Source organism: Leptonychotes weddellii, chromosome 9, assembly GCF_054177405.1.
Source record: "Leptonychotes weddellii isolate Sample4059 chromosome 9, ASM5417740v2, whole genome shotgun sequence".
NCBI classification, from domain to species: domain Eukaryota; kingdom Metazoa; phylum Chordata; class Mammalia; order Carnivora; family Phocidae; genus Leptonychotes; species Leptonychotes weddellii.
In genome coordinates this window covers 36,656,219-36,674,379 of record NC_138377.1, presented here as the reverse complement: position 1 = coordinate 36,674,379, position 18,161 = coordinate 36,656,219, and the positions used below count along the sequence as shown (strand labels likewise).

The following is an 18,161-nucleotide window of genomic DNA, read 5'->3' as shown; positions in this document are numbered from 1 at the left end:
GAGAGACGATGGACTCTGAAAAACAAACTGAGGGTTCTAGAGGGGAGGGGGGTGGGAGGATGGGTTGGCCTGGTGGTGGGTATTGAGGAGGGCACGTTCTGCATGGAGCACTGGGTGTTATGCACAAACAATGAATCATGGAACACTACATCTAAAACTAATGATGTAATGTATGGGGATTAACATAAGAATAAAAAAATAAATAAACTTTACCCATGGACACAAACATTTACATGTGAAAGTAGTAATTCTGAAAGTTGAATATGGAAAGAAAAAATAAGTATGTCCCAGTGAAATAAACCACATGAAACAGAATCTCCATGTGGGAGACAGATTTAAAGTTCACTTAATAAACTTGCAGATTAGTCTAATGAAAAGTTTAACAGACCTCTTAAATTCATAATAAGGCTTAGGTCAAGGATTATCTGATATATCATGGACCGAAAAGGTTGGTTCCCTACTCTGAAAACACCTATACAATATAGCACACAAGATCAGAGTCAGAAAAGAAGTGCAGCTGCCCTCTCTTCAAAGAAATAAATATATAGACTGCAATACAGGTAGGTTTCCTCTTAAAAAGGTAAGACAATTGATTTCCGAGGTCATTTTTCGGAAATGAAAGAGGAAGGAGAGGAGGAAGGAAAAGGGGAACACAATAGGAGACCACTTCTGTACATTTCTTTAGAGCACCTAAGAGGCTGATGAAAAATTATTATTATACATGTAATAGATATTCATTGTAGAGAAATTAGAAAATATATAAGTTAAAAAAATAGATGAGGCTCACACATAATCCCAGACTCGTGGATAAACACAGCTAACAATTTGGTATATGTTTTTCAAATTTTTCCCTATGCACATTTATTTTTGTTTTGTTGTTGTTGTTGTGTTTGTTTTGTTTTTTTTTTTTTTTTGAGAGAGAGTGCACATGCAAGTGGGGGTGGGGGGCGGGAAGGGGCAGAGGGAGATGGGGAGAGAGAATCTTAAGCAGACTTCACGCCCAGCACAGAGCCCAATGTGGGGCTCAATCTCACGACCCTGAGATCATGACCTGAGCCGAAATCCAGAGTCGGACGCTTAACCAATTGAGCCACCCAGGCGCCCCTGGCACATTTATTTTTGAGTACGGTCTTGTAATTAATAATATCTTTCAACAGCATTAAATACTCTTTATTAATATCATTCAACATCATTTAATATTCTTCTAAGTTTAATCTTGATAACTATTACTATTCAGTTTAGTTTATTCCATAACTTCCTTAAAGTTTCTCACAGGTAAAAACAGGGATAAAAACAGATTTCATAAGTTTATAGAAGTAACAAGCAGAACAATGCCTTGTTTATGGTAAGCACTATATGTACTAAGTAGTCTGTGGCTGAGTAGCAGAACCATAATTATTTCCCTAGGAATTTCTGGACGTGAATCACTGGACTAAAGAATATGTACATTAAAAAAAAAAGAATATGTACATTTTTAAGGCTTTTGTTACTTAACAACAGCCTCTTTTGCCATAAAAGACAGCCTAAATACAAATATTCAAGAAAAGAAACAATACCTTCAACAACTAGTTAAACCTCACATCATATCAAATAACTCCCAGTGACTGTAGCAAAGGACAAGTTTAATAAACAAAAGGAGACAAGGAAGATTTTCAACTAAAACTTAAATCTTTCTATTTAAATCTGCTACTACAATTCTGTTCACACCAACACCACTGTAAACTCACCACTGAATTAAGCTATTTTCCAGTGTTTCTTTTCTCTGAATTACTTTATCTAGAACATCAGTAGTGGGCTGAAAAGTAGAAGCAACTGGCGGGAATGGAGGACCATTGTATTTTGTAGAAACAACTTTAACACTTCTGTTAAACTCCAGAACTGGTTCAGAGTATTCTGGAATTTCATCACGTTTTTCCTCTTCCTGGTAACAATAAAAACAAAACTATTATATTCATGTATCTGTTTAACATTTACTGAGTGACCAGTGTAGGCAGGGAACTTAGGTCGGTAAATTAACCAACGCTTCTACATTAACGGATAGCATTTCTTATTAGGTGGCATCATGTTATTTATAATACACACATTTGTCATACAAATTGCCTTGAAGAAACCTGAATTATACAATTATTCTGTCTTTTTAAAATCCAGTGTTCATTTAAAGCAGTCATAAAACAAACTAGATAACTTGGTTTTTCCTGCATAAAAATTAACATTTCCCTCTAGAAATTTATTATCTTAATTTATTATCATCATAAAACTGATGCTTCCAAATATCACTGCTTCCTCTTTCTGAACCTATAATTTACATTTACATATGCAGTTAGGTTATCCTATACATAGTTTGCACCATCATATCATGATCAAAGGAGTAATTTCTGAAATTTTTTTAACTTTTCATTATGAAAATATCACACATGTTTAAAAGTAAACAAAATAGCCCTCATATACTATATTGGTTACATATAAATTATGCATATCCCATCTACCTGTTCCCCACCTTTAACAATTACCAACCCATGGCTAACTTGTGTCATCTATAATCCCCCCATCCACTTTACCCTTCACATATAATTTTGAAACAAATCACAGATATCATTTTACCTGTAAATGATTTAACATGTATCTCAAAAAAACTGGAGTCTTTAAAAATTATAACTCGATTAATATCCTCCCATCAAAAAATGAACTCCACAACTAATAAGTGGCAGAGCCAGGGTCAGAACACTTGGCTTTGGCTTCAAATCATTTGCTATTTCTAGAACTATTTCTTTCACTTGTACATTGAAAAAAAAATCAGCTGTCAAATGTCTTTGCTAGACATTAGAAATATAAAGATAAGTAAGATTCTTGCCTTTGAAACATTCATGTGGAATTCACATGAGAAGACAAACCAGTGAACAAAAACCTTTAATATACTGCATATCTCCTAATATTCTAAAATAGGGTTTGATTTTATGATGAACAAAACTGGTCTTAGTTCTGAAAAAATACGAACAAATGTCTTGAAATGGTACTGACATTTTATTATTCAAGTAGTTTCTGTGTTCTATGATCTTTTCTCCCATCCTTTATATTTTATTTCCTCTTATTTTCCCCCTTCTTCTATTTTACCATTTCTATGATTTTTATAGCTCTTCCTGCTATATGGGCTCTTCTCTTGGATTTTAGACCCCTCACAACTTTTTCCCTCAATATGAGCTAACTGGTGATCTTGCCAATAATCCAGAAATCAGACAGACCAATGTAACAGAATAAAGAAAGAATAGATTGGAGGGAGGGAAGCCAAAGGAAATGGAAAGAAGGAAGAAAACAGGAAGCAGGAAAGATGAGATGTAGATGGGAACCGTCTGATAATCATTAAGTTTCACTGAGGCAGCTAGAGGATATAGATGAAGAGAACACTGTACTATAGAATACTAACTTTATAATTTTAAAATAAAAATGTATTAGCTCAAAAGTGAAGGGAAGTTTCTCAAAGCACTGTAACATAATATTGATGGTCAAAACATACTCAACTATCAGGAACAAGGCAAGGATGTTTCCTCCTGTCATTCCTTTTCAACACTGTACTAAAAGTCCGTGCTAATGCAAGCAGACAATAAAAGGAAATAAAAGGTGTTGGGAAGGAAGAAATAAAACTGTCCTTGTTTGCAGAGGACCTGATTGTCTATATAGAAAATCTGAAGAATTGACAAAAAAAAAAAACCCTCCTGGAAATAATATTGATTATAACAAGTTCGCCAACAATATAAAATTAATTTCTCACGGTTTCTAAGCTTTGTTACCTGTATGATATCGATTACTTCATCAAAGCTCGTTCCCGGAAACTCCACCTCTTCTTCATCTACCTTCATAAGTTCTGGGGTCTAAGAAAGCATTTTCAAAAAGATTTTGTTATACTTAATATCTTTTTAATTTATATATAATTTATCATATTTCCACCCATAACATAAGCTTGTAATTACATGGCCCTATTTTTTTAATAATCCTGTTTAGAATTGATTTCATTAAATAAATGAAATCCAAGATAGTACCCAAGCCATCAGGTTTCATTTCAATAGTTATCAAAAATTAAATATAAGTTTTTGTCAATGACTCCATCAACAATGCAACTTAAGTCAATTGATCAGGTTGATAGGATTATGATTTCTCTCGCATAGTTAAAACAGTGTTTATATGTTAAATATGTAAGTATACTTATATACAAACTCACAAAAAGACAGATACAGAATCAAATAAATTAGAAAGTTATTATACTAATTTAGCCTCTACGCCTCACTTGAGTCCCCAAAATCACATTAGCCCCTTCCTGAGAGAATGATAAATAGTTCAAAAAATTATTTGTAACCATATGTTTTTTTTTTAAAGATTTTATTTATTTATTTGACAGAAAGACATAGCGAGAGAGGAAACACAAGCAGGGGGAGTGGGAGAGGCAGAAGCAGGCTTCCTATTGAGCAGGGAGCCTGATGCGGGGCTCGATCCTAGGACCCTGGGATCATGACCTGAGCCAAAGGCAGACGCTTAATGACTGAGCCACCCAGGCGCCCCTGTAGCCATATGTTTTAATAAACTTCTGATGAAAAAAATTTACTGATGAGAAAATTAAATTAGGCACAATTGCCATTTAGGTCAGTTCTATTTTATTTTATTTTTTTAAAGATTTTATTTATTTGAGAGAGAGCAGACGTGCAAGCAGGGGGAGGCGCAGAGAGAGAGAGAGGGAGAAGCAGACTCCCCGCTGAGCAGGGAGCCCAACGCGGGGCTTGATCCCAGGACCTGGAAATCATGACCTGAGCCGAAGGCAGACACTTAACCGACTGAGTTACCCAGGTGCCCCTATTTTACTATTTCTGATCATGAAAAATTGTTGGTGTTTTCCCTCTCCTTAAAACTGTATCCTTGAGGACCACATTTTCTTACAACAGATGAAAGCTGGAGAAAGTTATAGTGTTATTTCAGTACAGTGTTATTTCAGTGTGTTGTAAAGTTAGAGCTTCATTATTCAATAGCAAATAAATACTAGGGAGAAATGCCTATTTTTGCATCATATCAATACTATATTGACAAAGTAACATCCCAAAACATGAACTCCAAACATCACTATGAAATTCATATTCAGGAAAACTATAATGTGATTCCTGTTTAAATCAAGTTTCTTCTCCAAAGAGATAGAAATTCTCTCTTCACATATGAGACAACTTAAATTACCAAAAAGCTACACTGAGAATTATCACTTTCACAATGTTTATAAATGTAAGGATCTTAAACTTTCTTTTTCAAGTTCATCAGCGATACTAGATTCATTCTGAATCTTTTCCTCAAAACCTAAATTATTATAATAGATTATATAATGGAAGACTTCGCCTGGAATAATATTAGTTAAACTCTGTAGTCAGACATTACTCAAAACTATCTGATAAATTTCTGAATACCTGTGTCAAGGTTTTCAGAGGAGGACATGCTTCTTTGGGACTAGGCACAGATAGATCGACATCAGCACTACCATTCGAAATGCTATCAATATCCACATTGGGTAATACCTAAAACAAAACACAACATCCAGCTTTCTGTTCATCATTTTGACTGAAATATTTGTCAGTCTATACATCAATAACATATATTTAACTTTTTATTGAGAAGTCAAGGGATAACAATTTTTTAAGTTATGAAAGCATATTTTACAAAATTTAGAAAATAAAGGGGAACACATAAAATCCTACTATCTTAAGATAACTTTATTTTCAATCTTCCCTTTCCTTTTTACTATTTATTTCTGATTTCTCATTTTAACTAGGTTACAAGCACCTTTCATGCTCCCACAGAAACTTAATAATTATATTTTAAATAACTATATAATATTTCAACAATACATATGCCATAATTATTTAACCATTTTCCTGTTGGCAAACAATTATGATATTCCTAATATTTCCACTATTATACCTATCACCACAAAAAACTTCTTCATATATATAGGGTTTTCTCCTCCCTAAACTTTGAATTATTTCATCATGCTAGATAACCAGATACTAGATTATCTTCCTGAATCACAGAGCATGAATATTTAAAATTCTTGATAATTAATGCCAAAATGTAGTCCAAATGAGTTCTATTTATGTCATCAAAAACATAATTGTCTCAGCAATAAGTTTTTAAATGGAGGCATATTATTGTTATTTTAATTTGGATTATCTTAGTAACTAGAAAGATTTAAATTATTCATTTTCTTGCTCATAAACTGTATTTCCTCTTCTGTAGGGTCCTACTCAGGTTCTTTGAATATTCCTGGATTTGCATCTGCTTTCTTATTAATTTATGGAAGTTTTCAGATTTAAAAATTAACCTTCTAGCATCTTCCTTTCATATGTTCTAATTGTATGTTTTCCTTTTTATATAGGAATTTTTTATATTACCTTCAGTTTTAGATTTTACAGATTCAAATCTATTCTTTTATTATATGTAGGTTTTCTTCTCTCATATCCAGACTTAGCTTCAGCTTTGATAAAGATTCCATGCAATTATCTTCTAATTCTGCTGTTTTTACATTTTACAGTTATACTTTTGCCTGTTGCCTATTTAGAACTCATGTGCCATACAGTGGGAGGTTAGAGTCTAAAACTGATCTATTCTCCACATTATTAACCAATTACAACATATTATTTCACTGACAAGATTCCTATTTACTACTAATACGTGAAGTAACCACCACATACCACATTCTTTTTTTTTTTTTTTTAAGAGAGAGCAAGAGAGTGCTGAGAGAGAGTACTCGAGTCAGTGGGGGGGGGGGGCAGAGGGAGAGAGAGAATCTTAAGCAGACTCCACGCACATCTCGAAGCCCAATGTGAGGCTCAGTCTCACAACGCTAAGATCATGACATGAGCCGAAATCAAGAGTTGGATGCTTAACCAATCGAGCCACCCAGGTGTCCCATATTACAATTTTTTTTAAATAACCAAGGCTATTTCTGAAATACTTCATTGTACAGGTCCAATACTAAAAAACCCTTTGTTCTTTCAAACATCAAAATGATCCTTAAGTTAAAGTTAAAGAAAAAAACAAAAAATTAAACACATGGTTTGTGTGGGTGGGGGGGGGGTTAAATTACAATTTGACTTAAATTATATATTAACTTAGGAAGAATTGACAATTTGAATATTTAATCTTCACATATAAGTTCTCTTTCCATTCATTCAAATCTTATATATATTTAAAGTCACACTCATTCTTTTAAAATTAATTATAATAAACTGTTCAATTGTTCCCTTTGGAATATCATCATGTCACCTGGATATGAGCCACTGGCTTAGAAAAAGTAACTTAAATCATACAGAACAAGGATAGAGACATCACGTTAATATCACAGTTTTAAAGAACGAAAGACCCATGATGAAAGCAAAGTTTTTATGAAGCAATGCAATAAATTTTAAGTGCTAAAGTTTAACCAAAGATTTTTTTTCCTTAAAATTTTCTATTCATGCACCTTGACATACCTGTACAGTAAGCTGAGGAGGATCCTTTTTTTCCGACTTCATTTCTATAATTGCGATGTTAGGTTTCTTTATTCCAATTTCCGTTTTTCGAGATGATGGAGGAATAGAAGTAGTCACTGTTACAGGGTGTGGCTTGTTTACAATTACTGAAGGGGGTGGCATGGAATCACTATTACTTTGGGTTTGTCCTAAAAAGTTTGGGGAAGAGATGAGTCAACTATTTCAGAAATAAAGGGAAAAATCAAATACACAACCCAGATCTTTATGGCTGAATTCTCTCTCACCTGAAAAGGAAGTGCCATCCGCAATCACCTTTCCTTCTATTATCACCGCTGTCAACATACTCACCACATCATCCTTTCAGAAGCAATTCACACTTATCAGGCACTCTCGTGTGCCAGACACTTCACATACACTATCTAATTTAGCCCTCAAAATAAGCCTATGAGGTATTAATGTTATCCACATTTCACAGTTGAGAAAACACGTTTAGAAACAACGTGATTTGCCAAAGGTCATAACAGTAAGTGGCAAAGCCAAGATTAAAGTGTAGTGTGTTATACTGTGTTATTTTTATTCTCAAATCTTTATAGAGCAACAATGGACAGAAATAAAACCAACAACAAAATACTAGTGTCTGGCTACCACTAAATAGCATGTACTCCCACTATTTGGTAATTATCATAGCTATCAGAAATTTAGCTTTCACTTCACAAGTTCCATTTATTTCCTGTATTTCAAAATAAAGAGGGACAGAACAGTGCACTCATTAAAAGCGTAGACTCTAAAGCCAGACTGACTGGGTTTGAATCCCAGCTCCACTTGAGTTATGTGGCCTTTGACAAGTTACTACACTCCTCTGTGCCTTGGTTTCTTCATCTATAAAACTGGTTCATTACCATATGTTTTACAGGGTAGATTAAATAAATTCATATATGTAAAGTGCTTAAATCTGTACCTGGCACACAGCAGGGACTTCGTAAGTATTAGCTACTACACTAACAGGAGGCATGTTTGAACAGACACAGCTACCAAGTTGACATGCCATTAACCCATAATATCAAAAATGAAAAATTATCTCTTCTGTTGGAAAATATTCATATTTAAATCATTCATCAAATTTAAGAAAGAATAGCGAAGACACTAACAGAAAAAAAATAGCTAACTAGATTTGAAGAGCTAGTGTAGAAGCAAAAACGATTTGTTAAATTTTTACAATAATGAGTCTGAGAGACCTCAAATAAGTAAATAACCAACTACTGTTTTAGAATACACAACCACACAATTTTTACTTACCACGTCAAAAGTACATAAAATTACTTCAAAGTACTTTGCCGGGACGCCTGGGTGGCTCAGATGGTTAAGCATCTGCCTTCGGCTCAGGTCATGATCCCAGGGTCCTGGGATCGAGCCCCACATCGGGCTCTGTGCTCAGCGGGGAGCCTCCTTCTCCCTCTCCCTCTGCCTGCCTGTCTGCCTACTTGTGATCTCTCTCTCTCTGTCAAATAAATAAATAAAAATCTTAAAAAAAAAAAAAAAAGTACTTTGCCTAAGACATGACGTTAAACCACTCAAGTTTTTTTAATTCTTTAATTATTATGAAATCTATAACATATCTAAACTTTTTTTTTACTTTGTTTCATCTACAGCAATGTATTATAAAATGCCAAAGGAATGTTTCCTGTGACTGAAACTATAGTGGGAAGCTATTATTTCAGAGACAGTGATTACACGGAGGAAGACACATTCAGAGGCCCTACCCACAGATATAACACAGAGAGGAAAACATAGGAGACTATTACGTCCTTTATCAGCAGTTCAGCCACTGCTGATAAGAATTTAAAATTCACGCTGTGTATTTTGTTGGGACTTACCTAAAAGAATGGCCATAGGAATTAGATGACCTTCCAGTGTACCTGAAACAGTAGGCATTTCTCTGCTTGGGCTGAACAAGTACTGCTGATCACCAGAAGGAAGCACAGCAGTCACGGGATGTTGTGGTTTGGAATCCATTTTCACAGGTTTTGTTGCATAAAAGTCAGTTTGTGTTCTTATTGACTTAACTTTAGTGCCTGTAATAATTATCAGTGGCAGAGATTTTAAAATAGTTTGAACATCTATCCAGCTAGAAATACAGGAACTCTTCCTCACAAAAAGATCTCATTCTATAAGGTTAAAAGGCCCCAAAATAGAAGTAACCCATAAACCATGGGTTGGCAAAAACTTTCTCTTAAAAGGTCAGATAGTAAACATATTAGTTTCATGGGCCATATGGTCTCAGCTACAACATCTCAATTCCACCACTAAAACATGAAAGCGGTCATGCTACAGTCACAAATGAATGAGTGCAGCTAGGTTCCAATATTACTTATAAGAACAGGCAGCTGACTTGTAGGCCATGGTTTCTGAGCCCCTGAATAGGTGTAACAACTTGCACAACTACTATGACAAGATAGATTCAATGATTTAATGATTAGGGAAAAAATATTGAATAAAAGATTCAGAAGAATATTCAGACTGTACTATTTATTTAACTCATTACATTTTTTCCCTATGGGTACAAAAAAGTTAATGATCATATTTGGAATTGGGTTTTTTTTCATTCTCTCATTACACCTTTACTCATGACATAATTCTGAATAACCAGCCTTTATCCTTTGAAATTATGTACACATAGTCAAATTCTATACCTATTAAAACCTTACAGGAGTTAATATCATTATATTTTTTCTATTCCTATGAATTAAATCCATATAGACATTAAATCCTGAATTCTTTTTTTTAAGTTTATTTTTTTAGTAATCTCTACACTTAATGTGGGGCTCAAACTCATGACCCTGAGATCAAGAGTCACATGCTCTTCCAACTGAGCCAGGCAGGTACCCCTGAATCCTGAATTCTTAAAAACTTAGAAATTTGTCTGATTTCTATGGAACCTGAGGAAAGTGAAGAAAAGGAAAAGCATAAAGGAAAAGAAACTATTTTCTAAATAAATTCCTGACATTACTACATTTTTACTTTTAATATGGGAGTAATTTTATGAATCTAGACTTTTAAATATAGCTTCATGATGGAAGAAACATTTTAGTATCTTGTCTATATTTTCTCATTCTGTTGTCTTGCATTCATTCATTCACTTAAATGAGTTTTTTTTCTTGAATGTTCATTTAAAATACATGTTTTCAGGACTTCATAGGCATTGCTCCAGACACAGGAAATACAGTACCGAATAAACCAACTGTACTCATAGAGTTTACCCAGTAAGGAAAACAATCAATAAACAAAAATATAACATCAGACCTTTTTCCAAAGAAAGCATACAGTTGTCCAATAGACACATGAAAAGATGCTAATATCACTCATCATCAGGGAAATGCACGTCAAAGCTACAATGAGATTATAACCTTACACCTGTTAGAATGGCTAAAATAAAAAACACAAGACATGTATCATATGATCTCACTGATATGAGGAATTCTTAATCTCATGAAACAAACAGAGTTGCTGGAGTGGTGGGGCGTGGGAGGGATGGGGTGGCTGGGTGATAGACATTGGAGAGGGTACGTGCTATGGTGAGCGTTGTGAATTGTGTAAGACTGATGAATCACAGACCTGTACCTCTGAAACAAATAATATATTATATGTTAAAAAAAAAAAAAAGTAGGAAGGGAAAAATGAAGAGGGGAAATCGGATGGGGAGACAAACCATGAGAGACTATGGACTCTGAGAAACAAACTGAGGGTCCTGGGGGGGGGGGAGGGCGATGGGTTAGCCTGGTGATGGGTATTAAAGAGGGCACGTATTGAATGGAGCACTGGGTGTTATACGCAAACAATGAATCATGGAACACTACATCAAAAACTAATGATGTAATGTATGGTGATTAATATAACATAATAAAATAAAATTAAAAAAAACACAAGAAATAAGTGAATGTGGAAAAAAAGGAACCCTCATGCACTGGTAGTGGGAATGTAAATTGATATAGCCACTGTGGAAAACAGTATGAACTTTCCTCAAAAAATTAAAAATAGAAATACCATATGATCCAATAATTCCACTATTGCATATTTACCAAAGAAAATGAAAACACTAATTTGAAAAGATATATGCACCCTTATGTTTATTGTAGCATTACTTACAAGAGCCAAGATATGGAGCAACTTAAATGTCCATCGACAGACAAGTGGATAAAGATACAGTGTATATATATATACAGTGGAATATTATGCAGCCATAAAAAAGGAGATTGTGCTATTTGAGAAAACACGGATAGACCTAGAGGGTATTGTTCTAAGTGAAATTACTGACTGAGAAAAACAAATACCATATGATTCCACTTACTGGAATCTAAAAACAAACAAAAAGCAGAATCAAGTCAGTCGGAGAAAGACAACCATATGATTTCATATGTGGAATTTATTTTTTCTATGTGGAATTTAAGAATCAAAACAGATGAACATAAGGGAAGGGAAGGAAAAATAAAATAGATGAAAACAGAGAGGGAGACAAACCATAAGAGACTCTTAACTCTAGGAAACACAACTAGAGGTTGCTGGATGGGAGGTGGGTGGGGGGTTGGGGAAACTAGGTGATGGGCGTTAAGGAGGGCATTTGATGTAATGAGCACTGGGTATTATATAAGACTGATGAATCACTGACCTCTACCTCTGAAACTAATAATACAGTACATGTTAACTAAACTGATTTAAAAAGAAAAAAAAAACAAGTAAACACAGAAGAAAATACCAGAAATTTACCAGATTTGGTAGTGAGATTACAGAGGATATATTTTCTTATAAAGCTTTTTTCTGTATCTCCTATATTTTTAAAATTTAAAATAATAAAATATAAAATTATTAATCTCCAGTTACAAGAGAAAATGTCTATAGCAAGGATAGAAAATTATTCTATTGAGGCCTCAATCTCACAGAAAAATTTTTATTTTTGCTTTGAATGCTTAATAAACACTAGTTTTCTTTGTTAAAAAAAAAAAAAAAAAAACAGAATCAGACCTATAAATACAAAGAATAAACTGATAGTTGCCAGAGGGGAGGTGGGTAGGGGGTTGGACAAAATGGGTGAAGGGGAGTGGGAGTTCCAGTCTTCTAGTAATGGAATGAATAACTTATGGGAATAAAAGGCAGAGCATAAGGAATATCGTCAATGTAATAACAATATAACAGGACAGATGGTAGCTACACTTGTGGTATACTAAGTATAATGTATAACCTTGTCAAATTACTAAGTTGTACACCTGAAACTAATGTAACGTTGTGTGTCAACTATACTCAAATTAAAAAAAAAAGCATATAAAAAATAAATGTTAAAAAACATATATATAGGGGCGCCTGGGTGGCTCAGTTGGTTAAGCGACTGCCTTCGGCTCAGGTCATGATCCTGGAGTCCCGGGATCGAGTCCCGCATCGGGCTCCCTGCTCGGCAGGGAGTCTGCTTCTCCCTCTGACCCTCCTCCCTCTCATGCTCTCTGTCTGTCATTCTCTCTCTCTCAAATAAATAAATAAAAAATCTTAAAAAAAAAAAAAAACATATATATAACATCAGATTGTGAAAAGTGCTATTAAGAAAAATAAGGCAGGGGAAAAGGATAAGAGAGATGTAGGAGGATCATTTTTTGGATAGGATGGTCAGGGTAGACCTCTGTGAGGAGCTAATATCTAAGAATAGCGATCCAAAGAGCTGAGAGAGGAAGCCATGCAAAGGTCTGAGGGAAAAGCTCTCCAGGAAGAGAAAATAACAGGCACTAAGCCCAAGAATAAGCACGTTTCCACAGGTTCTTAGTCACTTCCACATTAAACAAGTTACTTAAAATTATTTTTGGATTTTTAAGTATTTTAAGACCTCAAGTTATTTTTTACAAAGGCTTTCAAAAGCCCAAATATAGGGGCACCTGGGTGGCTCAGATGGTTAAGCGTCTGCCTTTGGCTCAGGTCATGATCCCAGGGTCCTGGGATCAAGCCCCACATCGGGCTCCTGGCTCAGCGGGGAGTCCGCTTCTCCCACTGCTCATGCTCTCTCTCTCTATATATATCTCTGTGTCTCAAAATGAATAAATAAAATCTTTAAAAAAAAAAAAAAGCCCAAATATAAGTTAATAGCAAAGCACCAATAAACAAACGGAAACAGCAAATATTATCCATAAGCTATATACTTAATAACACCAGTAGGATTTCTAGATAAACTGACACCCTACATTATCACCTAACTTTTATAAATGATAGGAACAGAAAACTAAAGCAATGCCACAGCTCCACTTCCAGAAAGGATAAGAAACAAAAATGAGTTGGTGTCCACTAGTTATCACATACTGTTGAAGCTTACTAGCTGCTAGAGTACAAGCTGAGAAATTTCAAAATGTAACCACAGTCAACAGACTCCATATTTAATGAAGAGTTACATTTATATATACTAGAGAGGAGTGCCTGGATGGCTCAGTTAGTTAAGTGTTTGACTCTTGATTTCAGCTCAGATCATGATCTCTGATTGTGGGATCAACCCCCATAGTGGGCTCCACACTCAGTGGGGAGTCTGCTTGAGGATTCTCTATCTTTCTCCCTCCCCACCACTTACACATGTGCATGCAACGTGTGCTCTATCTAGAATAAATAAATCTTTAATAAATAAATAAATATTGTACTAGTGAAATGGTAGATGTGAGTCAAAACATACAGTAATAAATGAAGTTATTTTTAGTGGTGTACAAAAGTACCAAAAAATTTTTTTCACCTTTACTACATAAGTCCTTTTGTGATAATATACAGCCTATGGCTGATCTTCATTGTTTCGTAAAGAATATGATACAGCAGTGTCTTCAAGGAAATGTCCACTTTCCCTAGATTATAATTTAAATTGTTCAAGATACCATCTCAAAAATGCAAATTTTATCATGCTTTATATGAAGATACCACCTAATCCTACCTTTTCCCCCACTTATTCCTATCTTGTTCCTTGAATCTGGTCTATATTTTTTCCCCACTTATTCCCATTTTATGCCTTGAAGTAGCCTATTTCTTCCTACTCTTAGAAAGAATGCCTAAGCATTATATAATTTGAACCATATTTCTGAGTCATAAAAAGAAAAAGTTAAACTTTACATATTAAACTGATAGCATAAAAAATGAGGTTTACCACAGAAAAATGAGGTTCCTTACCTTTAACTCGTTCTATTACTTTTGGTCTCTGTGGTTTGGACTTAGGAGATGGAGAATTAAATCGGAGATACGGTCCTTTTTTAAGAGTGCTGCGATGGCCCTGATAAATTGGTTTTCCATAAATTTGTAACATAAAATCCTCGTCTTGTACCACTGTGGTTGCTTTCAAAAATCCCTAAGTACACAAAGTTATTCAACTCACCAAAGAAATAGTCATCAAACACACCTCAATTTTCTAAAGCCTTCTTTGGCCAGCTTAAGTACTATAATAAGAATTAACAGGTCACAAAAGTCCTCTATTTTAAATGGCTCTTAAATTCTAGATTTAATTTTCAAACTATAGCTTTAATGATTTATGGTTTTCAAAAACATGAAAGGTAAATATAAAAATCATCCACTCAAAAAACACAAAGGTTCTTATACTACTAAGCATATTTTCAGCACCAAAAAGTAAGGTTTAGACATATTTGATATACTTATTATATTCAATCTCAATAATATAACATAAATCAAGTCTTTAAATGATTTTCTGATCCCACCTTCAATCATAATCTAAATGCTACAACAAGGTAGCATTTATTGAGGATCTACTAAGTGCTCAGCACTGAATTAGATGCTTTATTAATGTGCCCAACAATCCATGTTTGGTATTAAGAAAGTTACAGCCTAATTAAAGCAGCCAAAAACATACCCTCCACAGCATCTAGTACCAAACCTCACAATCAGTAGGCACTCTACACATTTGTTAAACTGAAAAATAAACAAAAAATATGTATATTCACATATATACATATAAAGATGAAATACAATTTTGAGTAGCACAAACTATAAAGAATCTCATTTTTGGATTAGATGATCTCTAGATACATTTGCTATAACTAAAATATTATGATTCTAAGCGTGAGATCTCAGAAGGAAGAAACTATGTATTTTGTGCACTGCTTCCCATATAATGAATTCCCAAAACATTAAATATCAATAGTTTAAAGACAGTTTACATTTATGTAGTCCTTCGTGTTTTTAAAACATTTTCATATTCACTTCATTATTTATAGCTTAAAGGAAATGAAATAATTAATTATAATGCAACCTTCATGTCACAAAACCAGAGTAGTATCTTACCTCTTTTCTCTCTTTCTGTAGGTTTGAAGCAGGCATGCTCCTCATGGGTGGATTTCTAAAACCCTCTTCTTTTTGTTTTTGAGAACGTTTTCTTTGAATTACAGAATTGTTTACTGTTTTGTCTTGCATGTTAGTTTTAATATCTTTACTCATATTCTGAGTTTTCTTGGTCCTTTGATTCTTCTGATCAAATCTCTTTTGTTCGTAATCTTTTCTTGACAGTTCATCCTTAACATAACCAAAATTTAAATTACTTAAAACATATCCAAGTAGTGCTTTCACATCTAAAGTATTAGAATTTATTTTCTGTTATTATAAAAATATACTTTCACAGTTTTAAAGGCTTTGTAAATAAATTATATCAGCTTACATATGAATAAAAACTCTCTGGAAGAATAAACACAAAAACTAAAAAGATTAGTGCCTTATGGAGCAGGGGGAATGAGAAATAGTAGATGAGGTACAAGAGTAGGAGGGAAATTTTTCATTATAAATCTTACATTTTTTGATGTTTGAACCATAGGACTAGAGTAAATGTTCAAAAGTTAAATTAAAAAAAATAAATTTCAAAAAGTAAATAACTTTGCAATAAAACTCTGTAATAAATATTTATAAATTAAAATAGCTTGAAGATTTAAACAAACATACTTTGTAATGAATTCACAGTATAATAGAAGACATACATTGCCAGTTGTCTGCAGAGCCAAAATTAATCTCCAACTCTTCCATTTAATTTTTTTTTTTTTTTGGTGCATCACATTGTAGATAATAAATTTCTTCATAACATTAGAGATATATACTCTTAAACAATAAAGTTTAAAAATACATTTTAGCATTTATTGCTGTGGAAACTGAACCGACACATCGTCTTGCTACCATTGTGAAGCACATACACACATCTCACAGTCAGAAAAAAACACTTTGCACCCAAAGATGAAAATAACAGGGTTACTTTGTCTAGTTCTGCTCCCTCCAATATATACATTTTAAGAATTTCTTTAAACTACTGACCCTCTAATAAAAACAACTCTCCTAGATTTTTGTAACGCTAATTTCTGAAGATCCACCATGAGCTTTGGGATGTGATAAAGTGGCACTTTTTCGTGAAGCGTTCCATATTTTTGAGAGACTATGGACTCTAACAAACTGAGGGTTCTAGAGGGGAAGGGGGTGGGGGGATGGGTTAGCCTGGTGATGGGTATTAAGGAGGGCACGTATTGCATGGAGCATAGGGTGTTATACGAAAACAATGAATCGTGGAACACTACATCAAAAACTAATGATGTAAGTTGGTTAAGCGACTGCCTTCGGCTCAGGTCATGATCCTGGAGTCCCTGGATCGAGTCCCGCCTCGGGCTCCCTGCTCGGCAGGGAGCCTGCTTCTGCCTCTGACCCTCCCCCCTCTCATGTGCTCTCTCTCTCTCATTCTCTCTGTCTCAAATAAATAAATAAAATCTTTAAAAAAAAAAACTAATGATGTACTGTATGGTGACTAACATAAAATAATAAAATTTAAAAAAAAATAAATTAAAAAAATAAAAATAACAAATGTAAAAATAAATAAATAAATAAATAAAGTGGTACTTTTTCCATCTGGAACTGACTTCTGTAAATGTAGTAATCTTAGAAATCATGTCGGGTATTTTCCCTTTAAATAACTTTGGTGTTTTTACTTTGGCAAGCCAGTGCTTCTAAATCTGCTGCCTTGAAATGTTTTTTAAGTGTACTTTTTTCTTCTCTAAATGCTTTTGCTATATTTTCTTTCAAATTACTCATATTTTAGTTATTGTCCAACAATTTGCCACATAAGAGTCATAATTTATGAGAAGAAGCACTTGCTAAGTAAAATGAAACTCATTACTAAGTAAAGAATAAGAGAATGAAATGAAAAATTGTAAGTAGATTTATAATAAGGAATGTTTTGAGAGTAAGTATGATACTTAGAAATTATCTCTTGAGAATTCTCTTAATTGTTTTTTCCAATACCTACCTGAATTTCTGCAGAAATAGTTCTAATCCACTCATCCACTGTCTTTCTGATCCGGATCTTCTCTGACATCTCTCTACAAAAGGGAAAAAAAGAATTGTCTTAAATTAGCATTTAATGTTCTGAGAATAGGACCTAGATCAGGACTCTTGTCCAGTTTTGAATCTACTGTGTAGCCCAATAGCCTTCATCTGAAAAGGAAAAACCAATGTTACTAGTTTTCATCAAATGTTTGAAGGATGTTTGAATAGATCCCAGAAGATATATACCAAAGAGAGAAAAAAAAATTTAAAGTAAAATTTTACATCTGTAAAAAGTAATAGCAACATGTATATATCTAAATTCTAACTTTATAACCTCAATGAGATACCACCTCACACCAG

General features: G+C 34.0%; 1 protein-coding gene across 1 annotated transcript in view; it reads right to left on the bottom strand.

Annotated features, from left to right (window-relative positions):
- Positions 1-17,876, bottom strand: part of LOC102735413 (protein TALPID3) — an 83,532-nt gene extending 65,656 nt beyond the window's left edge. The window contains exons 1-8 of the mRNA XM_081830446.1: positions 17,782-17,876; positions 15,792-16,019; positions 14,670-14,844; positions 9,371-9,568; positions 7,497-7,684; positions 5,436-5,543; positions 3,786-3,866; positions 1,728-1,921 (exon numbers count right to left, since the gene is read on the bottom strand). Of these exons, the coding sequence (XP_081686572.1) occupies positions 1,728-1,921; positions 3,786-3,866; positions 5,436-5,543; positions 7,497-7,684; positions 9,371-9,568; positions 14,670-14,844; positions 15,792-16,019; positions 17,782-17,850 (1,241 nt within the window). The 5' untranslated portion in view covers positions 17,851-17,876. The remainder of the gene's footprint in view (positions 1-1,727; positions 1,922-3,785; positions 3,867-5,435; positions 5,544-7,496; positions 7,685-9,370; positions 9,569-14,669; positions 14,845-15,791; positions 16,020-17,781) is intronic.
- Between the last annotated feature and the right edge of the window lie 285 nt (positions 17,877-18,161).